This window comes from Botryllus schlosseri, chromosome 2 (assembly GCF_051294905.1).
Source record: "Botryllus schlosseri isolate E-star chromosome 2, Bs_hap1, whole genome shotgun sequence".
NCBI lineage: Eukaryota > Metazoa > Chordata > Ascidiacea > Stolidobranchia > Styelidae > Botryllus > Botryllus schlosseri.
The window spans coordinates 13,187,487-13,212,554 of NC_137237.1; the positions used below are offsets into that span (position 1 = coordinate 13,187,487).

At 40.0% G+C, this 25,068-nt stretch overlaps 1 protein-coding gene across 4 annotated transcripts; it reads left to right on the forward strand.

Moving 5' to 3' along the window:
* Positions 1-334: 334 nt before the first annotated feature.
* On the forward strand, positions 335-21,044 carry LOC145433653 (dual specificity tyrosine-phosphorylation-regulated kinase 4-like). Of its 4 annotated transcripts, none has more exons than XM_080310810.1 (12): positions 335-1,114; positions 1,171-1,225; positions 2,153-2,195; positions 6,703-7,042; positions 10,566-10,744; positions 14,809-14,948; positions 16,781-16,918; positions 17,465-17,594; positions 17,650-17,746; positions 19,057-19,305; positions 19,794-19,911; positions 20,382-21,044. In XM_080310810.1, exons 1-12 carry the CDS (start codon positions 649-651, stop codon positions 20,503-20,505), a joined length of 2,079 nt encoding a protein of 692 aa, XP_080166936.1. In that variant the 5' UTR covers positions 335-648; the 3' UTR covers positions 20,506-21,044. The 4 variants fall into 4 exon arrangements, with proteins under 4 accessions (XP_080166936.1, XP_080166937.1, XP_080166934.1 ...); XM_080310811.1 differs by having other exon boundaries at positions 341-1,114; positions 1,174-1,225; XM_080310808.1 differs by having other exon boundaries at positions 342-1,114; positions 6,700-7,042.
* The last annotated feature ends 4,024 nt before the right edge of the window (positions 21,045-25,068 follow it).

Below are 25,068 nucleotides of genomic sequence, written 5' to 3' on the forward strand. Positions count from 1 at the left end.
CGAATAATACTGAGAGCAAGCTGATTCCCTAGTAAAACGGCAAGATTTAACTCGACTATTAAAATGTCAGTTATGCCTGATTATCGACACACGGAAATGTTAGTCTGCATTATTCAAGAAAGTTGTGAAGTTGGGAAATAGAAAGGGTACTTCGATCAGAAGAATCGAAAATAGAAAAGATTTATATACTGTTTTCCTGACTAGCTTGTAGGTTCGTGTATGCTGAGTTAAAGTGCGGTTAAATCCAGTAGCGCAGCTTTGAACTTTTAACATCTTCCGAAGAATATGCACAACTCAAAAATATATGTCAATAAAATGATCTTTTAAATCACGTCGCTGAAAAGGATTAAAGATGGTATATATATACTTTATGCACTATACGCCGTGTGGCCACGTATACCATATGAGGGATAATGATAACAAAATAAACAACTTTTCTCAGCATATATATAGCTAGATCGTTTTTAGAACAAATTGTGAACAAGAGCCAAAGCTCGCTAAACTTTCCATTATTCAATTCAGAAATACTAACTATCATATGCTAACAATTCAACCAAACTATTCAGTCTGAAATTATGCGGAATGGACTATGCAATGGAAAACGTCCCGCGTCACTAAGTTGATCACCTCGGTATTTTCGGTCGCAAAATGTTGCGTTTGCGGGCAAAGGCTAAAGTTCGATACGCAGTACTGCTATGCATTATTACCATCGTTGGAATTTACCTTTTCCTGAGAATTTCAAATCCGGGTACAACCAATAAGCTACTGGATGAGGGTTCTCACATCCGTAAAATCGAAAGTGACTTTTCTCGCCGGTCTTTCACCGCTAAATGGCACGACGGCCGTGGTTTGTTGAACGATATATCAGACACAAAGAGAAGCAAAAACATTCGAGCGAAATTCGAAAAGCATTTAGCGGACAGAAGGGCGCTGGAAGGCGAAGTTCGAGCTGGCAATATCGCGGTCGAGAAAGAACATATCAACCATGATGTCGATCTCACTCGTAATGATCAAATTCAGAATGAAGTATCGGACAACGTTGACGAATATATCCAGGAGGAGGCAACGGATAGGCTGTTGACAACTGCAGCAAGTTATGAGTCGCATGTAATAGGTATGCTCACGGGTAACTAGTATGGTGTCTTTCAATGGATTTTGTGTCTGATAAAGCAGAATCCGAACGAAATGAGCGGAGATTTCCTACGCCGGAAATTCAGAGCAAAAGGTGAGAAATTTCTTGATACCGCCTAGCCACATAATTAAAGCTTTAGTCTGCTATGCAGCCACATCTATATTTATAAAGTTAATAACACATTTCCTACATTCCATCTACAAACCCAGTTAATCGCTGCTACTAGATCGGACCATGAACAGCAAGATAATAGTTAGACGTTAAACATCATGGTGCTGTTATAACGAACAAAGTCATTCAAGCGTTAGGAAACACTAAAGTAAATAATATTAGGAAGTTGCAGACGAAATGTGGCTGACTTATAACGTTATAAAAATAGCAACGGGAATATCGATTTGAGTGCTCAATTTTAATGATTGAGTCGATAAGGTAGAGAGAGCCGATGTTTTCGTGAACAGAAATTATACGCCCCTTATTATTTTATGAACGAGAATTGTCGCTGCGTAAATGTCTTCTGACAGTGGAAAACTTGACATTTCGTTACGACGGAGCATATCATTCAAACAAGTAGGACAATGCTACCCTCGATCATAGAAACGACATAGCCTACCCGTGTAGTTGTGATCGAGCTGCGGTAATGCTTCATATCGCCATAGCATATTACAATCAATAAATTGGAAATTCGTATAACTGGATGAAAAACGTACATATTTGAAATAGAAATCAAAAGCTCTAGAAATTACTCAAGCAATTTTATTTTGCAGAAGTAGATTAGCATGTGGCGTCGCAGACATTGGCTAGTCAATCGCCGGAGATATGTGTTTAACTTGAAATTTGACCATAATTTTGATAGCTCTTTATGACGGAGCGCAGACATTTCATTTTCTCATATGATAATGCTGGAGTCGACAAATTACAACAAGGGAATATAAATTCCCATCGCATTTATAGCTATTTTTACATCGAATTATATTGGGATGTTCTCGAGTTATAATAACTTACACCTGCGCCATATTACAGAATGAATGAAAATCATCGACGAAAGGGTTCAATTCCAAAGAAGGTAACATCTTAATGTAGGCTTTTGGCCATACTTGTTTGCATGTAAATTGTACAAGTACATCTCTCGAATTTTTCGCAATAGCAGGCATGCCAAACTCAATTTAGCTCGCGGGCTGGATGCAGACTTCTATATCGTTTTGGGTCGGACTAATTAAACAAACCACCCCGAAATGTTGCCTTCAAATCAATACCGTTGTTTTTAATGAGGTGTTTCATTATCAAGCCTATACACAATATGTAACGTTGCAGACCATGAGGGCTAACGTACTCCTTGATTTGCGAACAATGAAATTGGTAAAAATACAATGATTGGCCGACTGACTACAGCTGTAAGCCACTATAACGTGGCTCTACCAGAGGGCCATGAACATATGTTTTCACCGCATGCACATTTCTATGCTTCTGTTGTTTCGTTGGTGATGCGGAGTTGTCCCTGCGTTTGCGTAGTGTGCAATACATTAGCCGTAAACGTGGGTGCTTCGTAGTTCATTCATAGTTACGAAGTCCCCATTCGGGTATCCACGGATACGATATTCGGTCGCGAAAAAGTATTATAGAGTGAGCCAGTTCACCACACAACGCTAAAGAAAGTGCGACACTAGAACAAATTATTTCCAACACAACGTACACTTTTAAGTTCACACTTGATGAATAGAATTTCACCATATGGCTTTGTCACGATGGGATCTACTGAGTCAGAAGTTATATCGCCGTGCGACCACATATATTTGCTTTGTATTATCGTTAACTTGCATAATACAAATGATAGCTTTGGCGTTTTCGCCTCTGTGAATATAAGCTTTCGAGCCATTTATTCCTCATGAACATTTTGCACAGGTTGTGTAAATTTTGCTCTTCGAGGGCACAGACTTGTTAGTCTTGGCATACGAACATTGAACAATGAACATGTTTGTCATTTACTACTCTGGCAGTTTATTTACTTGGAAGTATTTCCTTACTTTTGATGGAATTATACTGGATCATACTTGCATTTTTATATTCACTCATAATCGCATCTCGGCCCGAGTGGAATCATCCGGTGCTTGACATGGCTATGCGCCAGAGAGACAAAGAGAGCTTTCACAAGCTATATTGTCACTAAAAATTATTCAGTGTCGTTGGTATTTCCGTTCGAGACACGACCCGAGCAAGTACACATATGCTCATTATGCATAGGCGGTCATGCTCATCATTCATACCCAATACATTCATCCCACTAGGGTCGCAATTAAAACAAATAGTGTTTTAAGGCACTTTGTTTAAAACATATGTTTTATATAAATGTCTTTAAAAAAAAATCGTGTTTTTTTTAAGTTTTACAATTATGTTATAATTTTGTAAATACTTTCCAAAAAACATGTTGTATATGAGCCTACGGGCAATTACCACCCGATATAGCCGACGTATATCGATATGGGTGGGTTGGAACCCGCAAAATAGTCGGTTCAACATTTATAGTACAGATATCTCGTCAAAGGAGCTATAATTACCCTATATTTTCAATTCTCAATGTCAATCCACTATGACGTCACAATTGAATATTGGTGACGTCATGGCTTTAAAAAAAAACAATAAAAAACATGTTTTAAATAAGGGCCTTGCTTTAAACATGCTTGTTTTAAATTGATTTTTGTTTTAAATGTAACCCTACGGCCTACATCCCACGAACTTCGACGCAACCATAAATTTTGTATTAATTCAATAAACAGCTTCTTGGAGGTACAGAACTTCAATATACTATTCAATTCAATAAAGTAACGTATGATAGAACAGTGCTCTTCAACCGGGGTGGTCGTACACCCTAGGGTGTACCAGAATTTGCAAAGGGTGTACCACTCGGATGGGGTGTACAGGGGTGTACCAGATCCGAATTACAATGAGCCGATGGCTAGCTATCACAAAGGCAGGTTTATGGGTCAGGACAGGTTGACGCACAGGTTAATGAGCATGCAGCACCGTAACTGCCATACCCCAAACCCCCCAAAGGGGGGGGGGTGAGCTCGAAGGGGGCCCCAAATTATTTCGAGAATTAACATAAATTATAGCGTATTTTTTTAAAATTTATGCAATTTTTTCCAAAATTTTTCGCGCTGCGCGCGATTTAAAGTTGCCAATTATGTTCATTATTTGGTACTCTTACCCCAAGAAAAAACGCGCAACATTTATAGAAATGGACATATCGGCGTTGGCCATTAACACGTCACCACGCACCAAGATATATAATGATTTAGTACTTATTACATGCGACTCCAAGAAGTGTGCCAGAACGATCGGCAGCGCGAAAAGCTTGGTCGAAACGGACTGCCCTTACGCAGACCGAAAACTTCGTTATATATACCAAATAATAGGTTAAATTGTCCATAGGCGCCTAAATGACTGGCGCCATATGTTCCTGTCTTGGCAATCTGAACCTCAGAAGACAAATACCATCCAGCAAGAAAAAAATATATGCCAGTGAAGAAATACCAATTTGAAATCGTGTGCGTCTTTTAGTTTAGTACGTTAGAGCAATTTTATATTTTTGATATAGCAGACAGGAGGTCACGAAATAAAATCATGTAACGAAGTCATACCAACGGGTCCGCCCACCCGAAAATGTTTAATTAATATTTATGGGCCCTACAGTTTCCGGTAAATCTGATAACATGAGCAGAGAGGACAAGATATTGATAGCAATATATATGCAATGCAATCTTATTGGCCGATTGTATCATGAATTATCGAAAATTTTCGCGCTTCGAGCTGGCACACTAAACAGTGCAGCAAATTTCTCGACAAAAGCGAACACTGTGATGAGGGGTCGGTTTATCACCCTATGAGAACCCAAAACCCAAGTTATTGTGGGGGGCGGGGCTGACGAAGTGCTGTTTAGTTCCTGCCAACGGGTATACGCCCAAAGATGTCTAATTATTATTGGGATGTCCTACAATTTTAAAACAGACTTCGCTCAGCTCTACCGGTAAATCTGATTACGTGAGCAGAGAGAGGATGAAAATTGATAGCAATATATATGTAATTCCTGATCATATTGCCCGATTACATTCTTGAATTACTGAAATTATTCGCGCTTCGCGCGTCTAGGCGGGAAAAGCGGTCTCACATAACGTACACCCAGTGGAGATGTGAAATAGCGCCAAAAAGCGGATAGCCAAGGGGGGGGGGTCTGGGGGGAGAAGCCCCCCATAAGTTAGGTTTATCACCCCATGGGGGCCCTAGGCCAACGATTTGGGGGGGAGCTGACGAAGTGCTGTTACGGCCCTGTGAGCATGGTACGATGTTCTCTCAAGTGTAATACTGTACACCGTTTGATTGTGATGTCATAAGCACAAATCTCCCGTAATCATTTAGCCGTCGGCAATAGACCAATGGCTCCGTTTGGTGTTGGAAAGTATGCAGTTAACAAACATGTGTTCAGCTAGTCATTTGTCTTTTAGTGATTTTTGAGGAAACCGCCGCGATAGCTCAGACTTCTTGAATCGGTACTTCATACCCGACGTTAATAAATACCGCAATGAAAATAAAAAAGTGACGTAGCCAGCCAGGGTCGAAACAGCATCCATGATGAAATCGAAACCCTTTTGTTTTAAAATGCCGATGTTATGTCCAATATTTCGCCATACATTTGTAATTTAATATTTTGTTACTAGTGATGCAAATTAGCGACAATAGACTGTGTATAGCGACATAGGATCTGAGGTTACTGACATCTCATGCAGCCCATGTGCTTCTGTCGACTGTGTGTGGTGTGGGGCAGGCCTGATACGCAGTAGGCTGGTGCGCCTGCTATCATCGCTGATCTGAATTACCGCTTCTGCAGCAGTAGCTTTACCTATTCTCTCCCCAATACTGTTACATTTAGGTTGATTATCGTTCGTAATGTCATGCTGTTTTGGGGCTGACACGAAATAAATTCTAATTTGCGTGACAGGCGGCCTAACTGGCGGCGAATAGACTCTGTGACCAAATACTATTTTATTCAAATCCAAATTTTTGACGGCAATAACTCCGCTTCTACTGGTTGGAATTGAACCAAATTTGAAGAACATCGTTTTCATAGACAACATAATACTTTCATCGGGTGAACAGAAAAATTTCAAATTTTTCGTTATTTTTTTTTCCGTAGCAATGCGGCTACTGGTTGGAATCGAACCAAATTTGGTGTGTAGGCTTAAATTAGGTAACCTAACAATTTTATCAAGTAGCCAGTACGATTTGAGAAAAAAAGTCATTTTTGAAGACCCCTAATGAACAGGGGTGTACGAGTTTTGAGCAAACGTTAAAAGGGTGTACCACTCCGAAAAAGGTTGAAGAGCACTGTGATAGAACAAGGTACCATCAGCTTTTGCGACTGTTTCCAATCTCCTTTACCCGTGAATATCATCTTGAATTGAATAGCGATCTGTATGATTATATTGGTTATGATCTTATATCAGATCATTATTAAGTATATTATTATGTAATACGGAATTTGAAATTGAGTATTATGTAATATTAATGACTCACAGCAGCCTGACCACACAAAAGAGAACGACAGGTATCTCGTGTCGGACATGAATCTCAAGGGAAAAGACAATAAAAATCATTCTCGCGACGTAAAGAACGACGTAAAAGATGTAACTCGAAGACAGACGCTGCAGAATGTCGGCAAGAAACCGAGCCCTACTAATGGACCCGCTTCAAATGACGTCATTTCGGATGTGAAAGAATCAAATCGTACGATATTTGATCCGGCAGATCACGAGATAACGTACATCTTACTCAAGGATAAGAATTTTGTCAAGTCGCTTTTCGACGAATCGAGAAAATTTGATACCTTTTGGGCGCCTGGATTCCCCATAACTCCCCACGGTAAGTTCAGTAAGTCCAAGTAAGTTTATCATACTTATTATACAACTGTACATCATCATGAGTAGCTTAGCACAGTGCTCTTCAACCGGGGTGGTCGTACACCCTAGGGTGTACCAGAATTCGCAAAGGGTGTACCACTCGGATGGGGTGTACAGGGGTGTACCAGATCCAAATTACAATGAGCCGATGGCTAGCTATCACAAATGCCGGTTTATAGGTCAGTACAGACAGGTTGACGCACAGGTTAACGAGCAATATGGTACAATGTTATCTCAAGTGTAATACTGTACACCGCTTGATTGTGATGTCATAAGCAAATATTTCTTCTATTCATTTAGCCGTCGGCAATAGACCAATGGTTCCGTTTGGTGTTGTAAAGTATGCAGTTAACAAACACGTGTTCAGCTAGTCATTTGTATTTTATTGATTTGTGAGGAAACCGCTGCGATAGCTCAGACTTTTTGAATCCGTGCTTCCTACCCGACGCTAATAAATACCGCAATGCACATAAATGAAGTGACGTAGCTAGCCAGGGTCGAAACAGCTTCCATATTGAAATCGAAACCCTTTTGTTTTAAAATGCCGATTGTATGTCCAATCTTTCGCCATACATTTTCAATTTAGTATTTTGTTATAAGTGATGTAAATTAGCGACAATAGACTGTGTATAGCGGCATACGATCTGAGGTTACTGACATCTCTTGCAGCCCATGTGCTACTATCGACTGTGTGTGGTGTGTGGCAGGCCTGATGCGCAGTAGGCTGGTGCGCCTGCTATCATCGCTGATCTGAATTACCGCTTCTGCAGCAGTAGCTTTAACTACTCTCCCCCCAATACTGTTACATTTAGGTTGAATATCGTTCGTTATATCATGCTGTTTTTGCTCTGACACGAAATAAATTCCAATTTGCGTAGGGTTACTATACGTCCTCTTTTGAGAGGATTTGTCCTCTTTTTTGACTTTTTTGAAAGTGTCCTCGGAGGACGCCCTTTTGTCTACTTTTTTTGAGATTTTGTCCTCTTTTTTGAAAATTTAGGTCAGATTTAGAGCAAATTGATATGCCATAAATCAGCACAGAAGTGACGCTCCGGCTGGTATTTCGGAGTGAAAAACTGTGATTTTAGCTCTGAGTGAAAAGTTGACCTTTTTTTAGTCATCCACCTAGCAATGCGGAGAGAAAAACGATATTTTGAGCTCTGAGCGGAAAGATGACCTTTTTTTTAGTCAATTGATCACCAAGTGGGAAAAATTCACCGGTTTTTTAGAATTCTTCTCCGGTTTTGCAAGTCTCAAATTTCTGAAAAAGTGTCCTCTTTTTAGATTTCCAAAATATGGTAAGCCTAAATTTGCGTGGCGGGCTGCCTAACTGGCTGCGAATAGACTCTGTGACCAAATACTATTTTATTCAAATCCAATTTTTTGACGGCAATACCTCCGCTTCTACTGGTCGGAATTGAAGCAAATTTGAAGAACATAGTTTTTATAGACAACCTAATACTTTCATGGGGTGAACAGAAAAATTTCAAATTTTTCGTTATTTATTTTTGTATAGTAAATAGAAACTTTCCTCTCCCGTAGCAAGGCGGCTACTAGTTGGAATTGAACCAAATTTGGTGTGTAGGCTTAAGTTAGGTGGCCTAACAATTTTATTAAGTAGCCAGTACGATTTGAGAAAAATAGTCATGTTTGAAGACACCTAATGAACAGGGGTGTACGAGTTTTGAGCAAACCTTAAAAGGGTGTACCACGTCGAAAAAGGTTGAAGAGCACTGGCTTAGCATCTGTAATAGGCAGGGAAGTGCGGAGTCGCAGCAAATCATGCATTCTATTTCGCCTATCGACACATCAACCACTTCATTTTCATCACTTTTACGATGTTCTACTGTAAGACTATCATCATCATCATCATCATCATCATTTGTTTATTAGCAATTTTATCAGTTCAATCCACCACAAAAATGCGATACAATGAAAGGTTAGGAAGGTGTAGAAGCGACTTCGAGTATAGTCTATGGCAGTGGTCGGGAACCTTTTTTGTCAGAAGAGCCATATTAGCCCTATTTTTCCATCTCAGCTCCCAAAGAGCCATACAAGCCAACCAACTGTTACGTCATAATTGAAAATTCGTGTCGTCATTGTAGCACTAATTCGAGCTCACTACGTCGGATTCCTCGTGCGCGCCATATTTTCTCTGTAAAAACTAGTATCTATAATATAAAAATAAATGCTCGAAACGAGAGGTAAGACACAGACGGGCCAAGCCTCACCATTGATAACGCAATTCATAGTAAGTAGCTTATAATTTATTATAACTGATATTAATCGAATGTGAATGATTCCGAAAATCTAAATACTTATCGACTTCTGAATTCTCAAAGTATTCGGCGGTAACATAGCGTTGCGTTACACGCCTACATTTTCTCCCCGGTACTAAGCAGAGCTATTACTTACCAATCAAGAACGCGGATAGCTATGACGTTGTTTGTAATTCGAGTTTGTAATTTTCACATCCCCAACAGTTCATTTCGTGCCGTAGATCAGGAAGACTACGTTTTGAAATGGGCGTTGCCATGTCCGGTATGCTCAAGATTTCAAGTCGGGTAGCCTACATAAAATTCGTGAGTGATATTGGCCGCCGGCGTGACGTAACTTAAACTTGATGATTTTGAAAAGAGAAAGTCCGAACCCCTGAACCTGAAGACGGCATTGTCTTTACCTCTCAAAGACATGTTTATACTTCCACCAGAATATAATTATTATGGCCGTGATGAAAATTTACCAACAAGTCGATGCAATATTGATCAATTCAGTACAAAAATAAATATTTGGCAAAGAGCCATATCTTATACCCAAAAGAGCCATATATGGCTCGCGAGCCATAGGTTCCCGACCACTGGTCTATGGAATCAGACACCCACCCTGGCCTATAGGGCCTAGGCTATGTAAAGAGGAAGCATGCACACTGAATGAAAAGTAAACGAAGAAAATATAGAAAAAGCAAGCGACAAAAATGAGGTGCTGGGATGTTATGGAAGGTAATCTTGAGGATCGACTAGTATTCATTTAGTAGTAATTGTTTGTATTTCGACTTGAATGTGGAGTGTGGACATGCTCGATGCGATGATCTTTTCGGTCTATCATATGATATTTGGACGACGTGGACGCGCATGTGTTGTACTTGTGCGCTTTTAATTCCGAGGTAAAGAAGTCATTGAAATATTCGGGCCCATGACCGCAGTGGAACTGATACTACAAATTGTTTTCGACTCTTTCTTCCTATCCCAATCTTGTGGTGTTTTTAAATGATAAAATTACTAAAAGGAACTGAATTCATGTCTCGCCGCAACCAGAAATAGATATGAGGATTTCTAATCAGTAAGGGAACTCTAAAATGAGAAGATTACAGGCTTGTCAATACAAAATTCATAAAGGCTGTCTTTTCCTAAGTATGTTGGCAATGCGCTGTCCCGTCGGAACATTCCCTCCTAGATCTTATTTACCCAAAAAATTCTCTCGTATAGAAGCCATCATGAAATACGGAGACCGCCTCCCGTCGTGGGAAAGATTCGAAATCATGCATTATCCGAAGATATTTTACCTCGGACTTGGCGCGAACAAGACGCAACTGACTTCGAACGCGACGGAAAACTTTGGATATGATTACTTTCACGAGGACGAGGAAGAAGGGCATTACAGAATCGTAAGTGCATTATCAATAATCGTGTAATATAATATGCTTGCTTTGGAACAAAATCTCCACCTGGTCCACCGGAATTTTCAACGTAGTCACGTGATCTGGCTTGTGACGAACTTGATCTCCAACAATTTTTCGATCTCAAATTTTAGTTTGGTTCGACCGATGCATGGTGCATTGTACATTTGTACATGCTATTATGGGGTCCCCGTTTTGGTCATAACGACGATCACGTACTCATCGCGAAGGATGTTCACGTAAATGTTCATTGTTCAACAATGTAAAAATTGACCCGTGTCCAAATTCAAACTTCGAATTGTTGGCAGTTCATAGTTATGCTTATTTTGCGCGAATGGCTCATTACCTCTTTAGGACATATAATGCTAAGCATAAAAACTGCTTTTCTTTCCAACAACAAACAGACTACCTGGTGCAAAAGGCCGTCAGGCGATACACGCTAAATCTTATTGCTCAATGAACAACAACAATAACACTACCCAATTTGACGACGATCGGATGGATTTTTGGCGAAAGTATAGTAATAATGCGACTATAGTTATACACTTTTACGCTTGTTCACTTCATTCGGGATATGTACATTCCGTTTGAAGCGCAAAGACAGTGTAGGAAACTCGTTTCAATGCGAGTCTAATCCCTTGCTTTCGGCGAATGATCTACTAAATAAGATAAGAAAAGTTTTTATTCTTTACCGCGCTTGGAAAACTGCAAAATTGACTTAGTCGCGCTTCACTGATGATGGTCGAACTAGGAATCAATTCATTCACTTCCCTTGTGCATATGGAAGCTGATTTAAAATGTATGTATGTAACATTATTGGCCTAATGGATAATTATGATGTTTCACGCACAAAGACATCACTTACCGGTGCGGTATATACACTGTTAAAAATATTCTATGCCAAATTACTGGTCTGGTCCTGGCAGCAGTTTTACGACTCTGAGACCGGTAAATTTGAAAAATATCGTCCCGTAAATATTATTGACCGTAATTTATTTTTACAATGACTGACTGTTAAAATTTTTACGGAAAATTCCCGTTACCTGATGTAACGGAAAACGGCTGTAATACCAAGTTACTGGTCTAGTCCAGTGCAGCAGTTTTACGCTGATGAGACCAGTAAATTCGAAATAACTCTCCGTAATATGATTTTACATATGCTGACCGTAGGAAATTTTACGGAAAATTTCCATAACTAAAGGTAACAGAAATCTGCTGTAATATTAATATACTCGTCTGGTCCCTTGCAGCAGTTTTACGTTCCTGAGACCAGTAAATTTGAATCAGGTTTATTTGGTGCGGGAACACGTAAAAAAAAAAGTAACTGTGGATAATGACGAAAATCCAGTCTTTCTTGTGGAGATCATCAGTCAGCAACTGCCTGAATGAAGAGGGATCATCAAAACTTCAGCAGCAGTTGAAGGCCTGTACTTTGGGCCATGCTCTTTTGTAGGTTCTTCTATAATCTGAACAAAGATTATGCTGTCATCAACACCGTTACAATTTGGAAACTTTGAGACGCTATAGTATGACATACTGCGACTTTTCATATTCTTGTCAATTTCTCAAATAATGTTGGCCTAGGATAGCGGTGTCGAACATAAGGCCAGCAGGCCGCATGCGGCCTGCGAAGCAATTCTGAGTAGTTTGAAAAACCCCTGTATTACCCAGCACATTTTTTAACAAATGTTGAGATATTATTGTAAGAAATGCTTCCCGCAAGGCCACAAATGTCAAGATCATAGACCGTGATATAATTATCCGACAGTGGTGTTATGGTTTTACTCTAGTCATCATCAGGAACAAGTTGGTGATACTGACATCCAATTCCCAAAACTCCAAAAAGTGCACACTGAGTTCATATTTTTATGAAGAAATGAGCCAAAAAGTAGTTATTCGGGAAGTGAAAAAAAAAACTGTTATATGCAGGTCGCATGGAGAATATAATAGTTATAAAAAATACAATTCAAATATATTTGGTTGCACTGCTCTATCACTTCTACTTAAAGGCCCCAGACAGACGGAGCAACCCGAAGGACGATTAATAATGAGCCAAATTCTAACGTCTGCGTTTACAATTAAATCACTTGTGTTCCTCAAAAAGCGCATACGATGAGTTAACGGCAGATTACGAATAAAACAAAGGGAGCATACAAATATGTCAGCTTATTCCGTCGTTTGAGTCAGTGTTTTAGCGGTTGAGTTCAAACGATCAATCTTTGAATTTTTGCCAAAATTCCGTAGTTTGCGAGTAAAGGTGCTGCTAGAATATATCCATATGATATGATCGTGAATGTTATGTAATATACCAAAATGTATACAGGATTGATAATAAACTATTCAAGCGAAAAGTAAGGTCGGGCGTTTTGATGTACCGTAACATTTTGGAATGATTTGACTGATCCGGCCCGCGAGCGTTTGAAAGTTTGAATCTGGCCAGCGACGCAAGTTGAGTTTGATACGGATACCCATGGCCTAGCACTTCGTACCTGAATCATCTTTTCCAGCGTGATTGCAAACTTTTCTGGCAATACTCCTTTCCATCGCACGTCCAATGTATTTCGCACGGCGTCGTGCTGGAAGCGAGAGGCGAAATGATCCCTTCCTATCACATAAGCATTTGACGTCATGATTCATAATGCCATACCGCTTCCATTTTCGTGTAGTTCAATGTCAGAAAATGTAATACAAGCCATAGCTTCTGTTCACCATTAAACTGTAACGAAAATACATACGTCTTCAGAAACAGGACTGAGAATAACTTGCCAGATTTGAGCTCGGATACTGCTATACCTACAATATCTGCTATCAACACCTGCAATATTCTAAAGCTAGAGTTAAGCTGTGGCTTCGAAACCCTCAATATCTTACAGCAACGCATCTTGTTATTATCCAATACGAAAACATCGCGTGGATATAATATCTATTTCGGAACATTCAGCCGCACGTGCTCAGGCTCAGATATGTCTGACGTCTGACGCCACTATGTCTGGAATATGTATGACGTCACAATGTACTGTTCGCTCGAGCAGCTACGAATTCATGATCAAACAATTCAGAAAGCCATTCGCAGGAAAAAGGTAAAAGACGTCTACTACTCTCGTCGCAATGGCAAAGGAGCATGGCGGCTAAACACCAGCTCCAGTGTTTCGATATCTAGTTTGCATCATACATGCGTTAAGGAGTCTACAATGGTGGCAGAACTGGTCCAACAGATAATTACACATAAGATCATACCTGCAGTAAAACTACATAACATACCAAATTTGCTTGCCATGCTACTATTGCTAGACCTTGATGTCTCAAAGGATACTATTTATAAAGCGATATAAACGATGGTATCTGCAATGCCCAAATGTCCGGATACCATTCACCGATTAGCAATCAGCACGGCCATCGATGTCGTAATTTGCTTGATGATTGAAACATGATGTAATTACGAAAATCACATATATATATGTCCATAAGACCGTAAGCGTGTAAAATGATCGAATTGTGAGTGATAGCAATGTCGGTAATAATGATTATGCAGTAAATCGCTTTTACGAATGCAAAAGTAAATCCGGAATACTTATTATCCAGTAAATTGCTTTTACAAATCCAAAAGTAAATCTGAAATACTGGTTATCACGTAAATTGCTTCTACGAATTTAAGCTGTAATTTTTTTACCCTTTAAAAACAAGTAAATTTACTTTTGACGTGCCCGTATATTAATTTAACGGGCATTTACCGTTAATATAACTGACGGGACAAATTTACCGGTATAATTTGGGTAAATCTACGAATATTTCTAAGAGTGTAGGTGGATGGAACCATGATAGAACGTATAGATATCCATATCCATAAAACTCATCCTCGTTGCATTGCGGTACAAAATCGTGGTACCAATTCGGACTATACATTTCGCCATCGCACTATAATTTCTAGCTTTTCCGGCTTTGAATGTAAATTGGGACTTCTCATCGAAAGTAATTGAACATATTCCCCGTCACGTTTGCGTGTCGAATTAGCATGTTCGAAACGTAATTGGCGTGATCGCCGTGTAATTCAGGTGGTCGGCGATCATATTGCATATCGGTTCGAAATCATTAAATTTCTGGGATCTGGAACGTTCGGAGCGGTCGTGCTTGCAAGAGACTGGTCTCAGCCTGCCGCCAGAAACGTGGCCTTGAAGATAATGCATTACGACGAGTAAGCTTATCTTCTTACGGGATCGCCTAGTGCATATAATGCTGATGAGTAAGGCCGGATGCAATGATTCGAATACTAGAATACGAATCGAGTATTGATAGTCATGGTTCGAGTCGATAAATGAGTGAAGATTTTGACAAGTACTCAAGTTATACGCCCCTTTCACTAAGAATATTATCGTCAACGTGATTTACAGTTTCTATGCTGCTTTCCCGTCGAAGGATGATTGGAACCTAGATGCTAGACACAGACAGTGGTGGGCAAACTGCGGCTCTTTCAGCCTTTTGTTTGCGGGTCTTTGATGATTGCATATGCATATGTAATCATGTATTTTATCGGTAATTTACAATATGCGTATTGTTTTCGTATTGGTTCTTTCCTTATGGTTTATGCGAGATTTGTAAAATTCGGGGGACAGCGGCAATACAAGGTTAGAAATTTGTAATTGAACGATCGAATTGAGTTCAAATAAACGTTTCACCCGCAACAACGGATGCCTGGCCGGGTTGTAATGACTCGAGTCATGACTCGACTCGAGTCACAGTTTTTTGATGACTCGACTTGACTCGATTCATTTTCTCAAAGTACGGAAATGACTCGACTCGACTCGAATCAATCTGTGTATTGACTCAACTTGGATTTGGAATCAAGTCACATGACTCGAGACTCAGACGGCCAAGGTCGACATTTCATTGTAATTTCGAAGAATAGCGAAGTAACCACACTATTGGGATTTCATCTATTGGTACTGGATACTTGAAAATGCGACCGGAAACTGCTAAAAGTGAGAAAAAGTAGTATATTATAAATGCGAACCATTCGATATCACCAAACAAAGGTATAAAAAGTGATTTTAACAAGACTTTAGCTGTAAACTGAGCAGTCAACACAATGACTTGGACTCGGAATCGAGTCATAATTCCATGACTCGGACTCGACCCTCTGCTTGCTGGCTTAGACTCGAACTTGACTCGGTGGTGAATTGAAAATAACTCGACTTGACTCGAGTCAAAACTACAAAAGTGAGATTGACTTGTGACTCGGTAACAAGCCTGATGCCTGGTCATCAAGCAATGATAAATCATTATGTTCAACAATGAACTTGATAATTGAGTGCACCAGCGCAGGTCACAATCATACCCGTGCTAGCAATGGTGAATAAGGCTCTTCCATTTGTACTATAAAGTGTAACAATAACCGCAGAGTTTTACCGAGAAAATGTGGTCGAGATTTCCGCGCTGAAATCTCCCTTGAATTCTCATCAGCACTTGAAGGAACTGTTCCGAACTGCTGAGACGTCATATATGCTTGATTTCAAACATCTTGCAGCCCAAGTGGAATCGCACCGTATCAGCACAAAATAATAAACTTCATTCGATAGCCTAAATTTTATTCTGATGTCACAATTTCGCATGTTTGTGTTGTGACTCTTCTAAAGCTAAAATTTTTGATGTGCGGCTCGCGCATGAAGCAGGTCTGCCCACCACTATGCTAGATCCATGGTATCACAATAGCCAAAATATGCAGTACAAAGCTACGCCCATTAGTGGAAATGTCATTGATGTGAAGTCAGGATCACACACATTGTCACAAGTGCTATGACAAGCTATGGTCGTATCATAGCATATATAATTTGGAGTACTTTCCACATCAGCTATACTCTTATGACGTCACAATAAACGATACCCGAATATTAGCATCGACTCGAAGGTTAACAATTGATTCCAAATAGAATCACTCAGGTACTCGATTTTGCTCATCCCTACTGAACTGTGATAGTACCGTACACCTGTCAAAGGTAATTTCAAGTCTACGAATTCGTCCCTTTTCAGAAATGACAAATACATAATAAGGGAGTTGAATATGATGAAGGCCATCGAAGGTAACGCGACGAACAAAGAGTACTTTTCGCGCATGTTAGCAACCTTCAATTTTCGCAACCACAAATGTATGGTGCTGGAACTGTTGGGGTAAGAGCATTCGGTCTTATTCCTAGATGACACATAACCGACTGGTGTTGAATTCAGTGATCGACAGCTGTTGAATTAAGCAATTCATTGACATCGCGGCCAAAACTCCGAGATATCGGACTACAGTACTACGACACCTTTTCCACAAGATGCAATTCCTACAAAATACTCAGTTAGCGTGATACAGGGCTATTTCTCACATTCATTATTAAAGTTTCACCGGTAAAGGAGATGCATTGCATACCTATCCAAAAACTACATTATACTTTACAAAATCCGATCTGTAAAAAGTTAGTGCTTTAGAAACTGTCAAGTAGAAGTGCAAATGGTCTGTAAACATGACCACTCGAACAAGTAGTAGAAGTACTGTAGGTAAAACATACTTGAATGCTTCCATAAATTAGAAGTACTTCGTTACTGACCACTTCTGGTGCACCCTCGGTGTCTTAAGGCCAAGTTTACTTTCAGCCTGTTATCACGAAAGCAACGGCCCATAGTGGTGTCACATTTTAACGGTATGTTGACAATCTTCTTTTCAAAATATAGAGACTCGCTACATCGCCACAAACATGGACCGGTCAAGGACTTGAGTCTTTTCCGTCGGTTCGCTCACGACATTCTCATGGGGCTTCATTATTTGAAAGAGCTCAACGTCGTTCACGCGGACATGAAGCCAGTATGATGTAACACAAGTCTTTCGACCACCGACTAAAGCATTTCTTGTCACTCAGGGGAATATAATGTATATGTACGGCAAAAGCAACACAAGTGAAGGTCAGCTACTGAAAGTCGCCGATTTCGGCATCGGTTGCGTTCCTGGAGACAAACGTGAGTGTACCCCTGTACACTGTACAGTAGGGCTCTTCAAAAATGACTTTTTTCTCAAATCGTACTGGCTACTTGATAAAATTGTTATGTTACCTAATTTAAGCCTACACACAAAATTTGGTTCAATTCCAGCCAGTAACCGCTTTGCTACAGGAGAAGTAAGTTTCGATTTATTATATAAAAATAAATAATAAAAAATTTGAAAATTTTCTGTTCACCCCATAAAAGTGTTAGGCTGCCTATAGGAACGATGCTCACCAAATTTGGTTCAATTCCAACCTGTGGAAGCGGAGAGTTATTACCGTCGAAAATTTTTGATTTGAATAAAATAGTGTTTACGGTGAGCACAACTATAATAAATAAACAAAGAATCGGTCACCGTAAATACTATTTTATTCAAAACCAAATTTTTCGACGGCAATAACTTCGCTTCCACTGGTTGGAATTGAACCAAATTTGGTGAGCATCGTTTCTATAGACAGACTAACACTTTTATGGGGTGAACAGAAAATTTTCAAATTTTTTATTATTTATTTTCATGTAATAAATAGGAACTTTCTTCTCCTGTAGCATAGCGGTTACTGGCTGGAATTGAACCAAATTTTGTGTGTAGGCTTAAATTAGGTAACCTAACAATTTTATCAAGTAGCCAGTACGATTTGAGAAAAAAAGTCATTGTTGAAGAGCCCTACTGTACAGTATACGAGAGTTTTCCCGATCAGTCACGCATACCGCGGGAGAATTCCAAATTTCAACGAAGATTGAGTAGCAAATAATATAAGCGCAGTGAGTCGCTCACCGTGCGTACGCAGCTATCGGACTATCCTACTATATATATAGTTAGGCTATATATCGAGGTATTCGTTGAAATTTCGACCAGTCATGCATATCTAGCCTGGAACCCCCGATTCGTGAAGTAGGCCCTACACCTATAAAAGTCGATGGAACCGTTATAGTCCAACATATGACTGAAAAAAATGAGAGCGGAACTGCATATTGATAAATTTCAGTTTGAAGAGTTTCTTCTGTTCGGCGTAATCTTGGTAATTAAAGATTTCGTAAGTGACCAATTATATTAGCGATTATATTACGAACCATTTATGGTGCATTTAGGTTCGAAATTTAGTTTACACTGAATCATCATCTTCTATGAAACCCTAAAATAGGGCTACTAAAATATTTTACGTAGGACTGTCTAGGTCTACTGCAATTCATCTTGATTGAGATGTTTATTTTCCGTTTATTCTTTGCTCAAACAATTGTGATCATTGATCAATCATCTGATTGAAGTGCATTTTGTCATTTTGCAGATTTGTTCAAATGTCCATCATACTACGTACAAACGCGATATTACAGAGCCCCGGAGGTAATACTAAGTCTCGGAATCACCCCTGCTGTCGACATGTTCAGCGTCGGGGTGATATTTTCCGAATTTTACCTGGGAAGTCCGCCGTTCTTCGGGGAGACGGAAACTGATCACTTTGCCTCCATGATGGAAGTATTGGGTCTTCCGCCCACGCATATGATCGCAAAATCACCGAGGAAGAAGGTTTATCAAAGTAAGGGGCGATTCGCGTTTAGCAAACCGTTATAAATTATCGAAAAACATTCAAATCCCATGGTACACACATCGCATAATATTATTTTCGAATATATTCGGTGATGTATTGGATAGTTCTCCGATCTAGCTATTATAGTATGCCTGTAAATACTTATATATTTTTGGGTGGCTTGTGCTTGTGCAGCGTGCAGTGTGCATGCGCAAGTTTGCACTATCATTGATTGTGTTGCGAGTGGCCAACAGGCGATAAGCACCAAATAACAATAAAAGACAGAAGTATTGAAACATGCTGTCAGTGCATCAGGGAAGCTGTCATGTGCCGAATAATTGTGACGACATCATTACAGATTACAGTAACATGGCTAAAATTCAACCCAGTAGACTAGAAAACACCGCAGCTCTAAGCTCTCTGCGACATGGTCTCTATACGGCCCACTGCGTAGTCTTCTTTTACATATCGTTCAAATGATGTTGATTTTGATTCAGGGGCTATCTGCTACGAGACCGAAAGCGGGTTTAAACGGCGACCTTACCGAAAACCGCTCACGAAAGTATTGCATGGGATGGATTCGGAACTGTTCGATCTCATCGCTAGATGTCTCGAGTGAGTAATTTGTGTGCATTTTAAATAAATGAAAGCTAACGTTTAAAATTTCATCATATTACTCAACGGTGTGTGCGCGTGAATTTGAAATGAACCCGAATATATTCGGCTTACACTCGTCAGGGGTGATCGTCAGCAGCTAGTAGAGAATTGATATAATGTTCTCTCCAATTCTCTACTAGTTGCTGGCGATTGCCCCTGACGACTGTGTCAGGCGAAAATATTCGGGTTCATTTCAATATGAATATACTATTCAATTGTATATTATAACAAACACGCTCGTTTAAAATTTCCTTATAAGACCACTTACCTGAATTAGAATTTACCAATCATGCTATTTTATCTCCTAGAAAGCTTCGAGCTTCAACACATACATCCAATCATCCATCTTATCGGTATATAGGCTAATGTATATTTCTATAGATGTATCGATAGAGCACATACGTATACGTAATCCGAACATTTCTTAGGTTCGACCCGAAACTTCGCATAACTCCCGAAGAAGCATTGAAGCATCCATTTGTTACCGGAATTCAACCTGACAACGAGTTGAAAACACCAATTTCAATGCAACGATTTCTCGGAAAGATTTGAAGTACAAGCCAGCGTATGCGGTTCTGATAAATGCGAAATAAGGCATCTTAGAAAATGGATATCAAATTATCGGTACGATATTTCAAACAGCCAAACTATAATAGGCTCTACGAATAATCAGCAGTATAGTTGAAAAACTTAAGTGCGGTAATAATAACGATGCATTAGGGTACCCTACCCATATTTGGTATATTTTGGGCCCGAAGTCGGTCATATCATATACTGTGCAAGTGCAATATATTCTGGTCGCATTCTATCGCCATCAATGCAGAAAGTCTTCAAATTTTCTATCGTTCATGCTTTATTGACTCTGTACGTTGCGTTGTATGACGGTGCAGTATTGAAGAACTGTGTTGAGCGAAATATTACATTTCGTGATATCGGTGAAGAATTATGAATTTGCACATTATTTTCACTGTACGGAGGTGACTCCTTTATATTGTTTGGTCGTGGATATTTGTGTTTCTGTTTTCTCTCTTTCCTTGCTAGCTGTCAATTCTTGTGGCGCAGGGGATACGTTGATATAATTTATAAACATGCGGTCGGCTTCATTTTTGGTGTGTGTGGTGGGGAGGAAAGCGAAGCTTCTTGGGAGGTCAATATAGTAGCTCTATGCCGGGTATTACCGATATATCATAAAAAATAACATATGTTTATCCACGATTTCTATTCATCGGTTGCGGTAAATGCGTAAATCTATTATGCGACGCTCGGGACACGTTCATTTACATTGGGAGTATGGTGACTGGTGAGCATTGAGCAACAGTAACTCATCATGGCGTGTAAAACTACTGAGCCATCATAAACAGTGACAATGTTATGAGAACAAGCCATTTGTGGTACAGAACTTCAGAATAACGCGAGACAATAACTTCATATTGTTAATTTATTCGCTAAAAGCTTTTCGACTGACCCTCATCAGTAGCGAACGTCAGTGATAGGGTGGATCAAATTCGAAATGTAAGAACTATTTTGTGTCTATGACGTAATAATAACAAAAACAAACAACTAGTAGACGGGCAAGATACGGTAGTAACGATACAAAACAAACGTTCACGAGCACATATTCGGTCATAAATAACCGAGAACACAGCACACAACATTAATAAAATATTCCAAGGGTGTAGAGGCGTTCCTTCGGGCGACAGAGAATCGGCTTTCGCAGCTTTATGATCGTAGATTCCAGGACTTTCAAATGAAACAGAGAACGGCCACGAGCAACTATAGAAAATTGACTGTCATTGTAAGGATCAGCATATTCTGGATGGGATAAGAGCAGCGCCGTAACTGCCGCACCCCAAACCCCCCGATTGGGCGGGGCGAGCTCGAAGGGGGCCCAAAATTATTTCGTGAATTAGTATAAATCATAAAGTATTTTTTGAAAATTTATGCAATTTTGTCTAAAATTTTTCGCGCTGTGCGCGAATTCAATTTTCCATTTATCTTTATTATTGGGTATAGGGCCCTTACCGCGCCACGACCCACCAAGACATACAATCAAGTTTTAGGCCATATAACATGCGACTCCAAAAAGTGTGCCAGAACGATCGGCAGCTAGAAAACCTCGACCGAGAAGGTATATGCCCTTATGCTGACCGAAGACCTCGTTATATATACAAAATACATATAGGTTTAATTGTCCATAGGCGCGTAAATGACTGGCGCCGAATGTTTCTGTCTTTGTAATCTGAACCTCACAAGACAAATACCATCTCGCTGGGAAAAGTTTTATGCCAGCGAAGAAATACCAATTTGAAATCGTGTGCGTCTCTTATTTTAGAAGCCTTCGTTAGGGCGATTCTATATTTTTTGATATAGCAGACTGGAAGTCACGAAATAACATCATGTAACGAAGTCATATCAACGGGTCCGCCCGCCCGAAGATGTTTAATTATTATTTACGGGCCCTCCCGTTTTCAAGACACTTCACTCAGCTCTACCGGTAAATCTAATTACGTGAATAGAGAGGACAATAAATTGATAGCATAATATATATGCAGTCGCCGATCTTATTGACCGATTTTATCATAAATTATCGAAGATTTTCGCGCTTCGCGCTGGCTCACAATACAGTACAGATGATTTCGTGACAAACGCGAACAACGTGATCGAGAGGTCGTTTCATCACCCTATGGGAGCCCAAGACCGACGTTTTTGGGGGCGTGACGAGGTGCTGTTTCGTTCCTGCCAACGGGTATACGCCCGAAGATATTTAATTAGTATTGAGTGGCCCTGCCTTTTCAAACACACCTCACTCAGCTCTACCGGCAAATGTGATTACGTGAGCAGAGAGAAGATAAAAATTGATAACAATACATATGCAATTCCCGATCATACCGACCGATTCAGTCATGTATTCTAGAAATTCCCCACGCATCGCGCGCTTAGGCGACAAAAGCTGGTTAACTAAAGAAAGTCTCAACGAAAATGATAAACAGCGGTAAACAGGGTATCGCCGGAAGGGGGTCTGGGGGGCCAAGCCCCCCAGATGATCGGTCTATAACTCTATGGGGGGCCCAAGACCAAAGTCTTTTAGGGGGGCTGACGAAGTGCTGTTACGGCCCTGGATAAGAGATGCTGTCCAATAGCCGAATTACAAGCAGTAACTTTATCATAATCACGCAGTGTGTCAAAAGACTGCGATGATGGAGTTGAAGAAACATTACTTATTCTAATGTGCCGTGGGATATGCTGGCGAATTCTTTGCTGCAATCGCTGAGACGTGCGACCTATACATACCGACTGTCACATCGGCACGTGTATTCACATATAATGTTGCTTTGATTTGTCGCAGGTAGCACATCCTTTTGCGTTGCAGGCATCAGAGATTTCGTCATGAAGATTATCTGCGGTTCTACTTGTGAAAAACAATGCCTCACTGACGATTTAATTTGCTTTTTAAACCTGTTGGACGCTTTCGCAATCCAAGGAAGATGCAAATAAACGGGACATTTTCTAGGTCCAAACGGTTTAACTTTTCTGAAATCTTTGAGTTTACGATCCATGGTCATTTTAATGATATGAATAGGATAACCATTTGACTAAAAGATTGACCGAATGTTCTCCAATTCAGAATCAAGTTTGACTCTTCACAAATCATCAGAGCCCTGTGCACCAGAGTTCTTACCAAATTAACTTTACGTTTAACCGGACAGAAACAATCCCACGAAATACATTGCCCACTGAATGTAGGCTTACGGTAAACTGATGTAACAAAGTTAGCACCCGTCTTTTCAACAACAACATCAAGGAATGCTAATGAATTATTAACCTCTTTTTCCATGGTTAATCTCAGTGACGGGTGAAGACCATCCAATTTGCTCAGAAACAAATCACACTGGGATTCATTCTCAAATATGGCGAAGGTGTCATCAACCACTGGCGTAGCCAGAGAGGGGCGAAAGGGGCGATCGCTCCCCCCAAATTTTTGGAAACTTTTCGTAAAATCAATAAATATAACAGTATTTTGAGGTAGATGAATGCAACCTAATAAATTTCTTCGCGCTTTGCGCGATTTAGTGTCCATACACGTCTTGATTTTGTTATCGGTATCCCGAAAAAAATGTTCCTCAAATACCCATAATTGAATTTAGCTGCATTCTCATGAGACTACGACAGTACCAGTAGATACGCGAGAGTAGCCCGAGGTCGTTGGGTTGATTGGGTCTAGGGATGGTGTCAGTTCAGTAAGGGGGTTGGGGATCGTTAGTTCCGGCAATTTCCGTACCGGGACACATGAAGACATTTAAAGTAGGCTACATGAGACTCCGCAAAGTCCGTTCTCAAAATGATTGACAACGATAAAACCGACGCATGTATTCCGAAGCCTTCAATATAGATTTTCGGGTGCTTAAATGGCTGGTGCCTAATGATCCTGCCCCTGCAATTAGACCCCTCCGACATTAATTCGACTGGCACACCTCCCGTTAAAAAGTGCTAATTTGGAATCGCACGAGTCTGATCAAAGGAGTTTTTTTAGTTTGGTCTGTATGTAGGCTATCAGCAATTCCAATCTTTAAAGTATAGCGTATTCACGCCCGAGTTTTCTACAATCATTATATTATCACATCACTTTATGTATGAGTGGAATATGTGTCCCGGATGTTGTGTTAATCATCCATGCAATAAGGGACCAAGACCATCGTTTTAACCTATTTTTTCCTTATCTTTAAGGGGGATGGACTCATTTACGTCATCGAATTTTTCGCCCCCCCAAATATTTTTTCTGGCTACGCCCTTGTCATCAACATATCTTTGATACATTAATGGTCGATCAATATCATCGAATAACCATTTCTTGTAATACCCCACAAAAATGTTGGCCAGAATGGGATCAAGAGGTGATCCCATTGCAACACCATCGGTCTGTTTATATATGGTGTTATTGAAACTAAATTCGACATCACAAGCAAGCAAGCGCATTAATTTAACGAAAGAATACCTTGAAAATGGAGGAGATGGAAGGACACCACCATAGAGTTCATTGGCACAAATCTCTATAGTCTCTTGAACTGGCACGCTCGTGACTAAACTAGATATATCAAGCGAACACATAGAGATTTT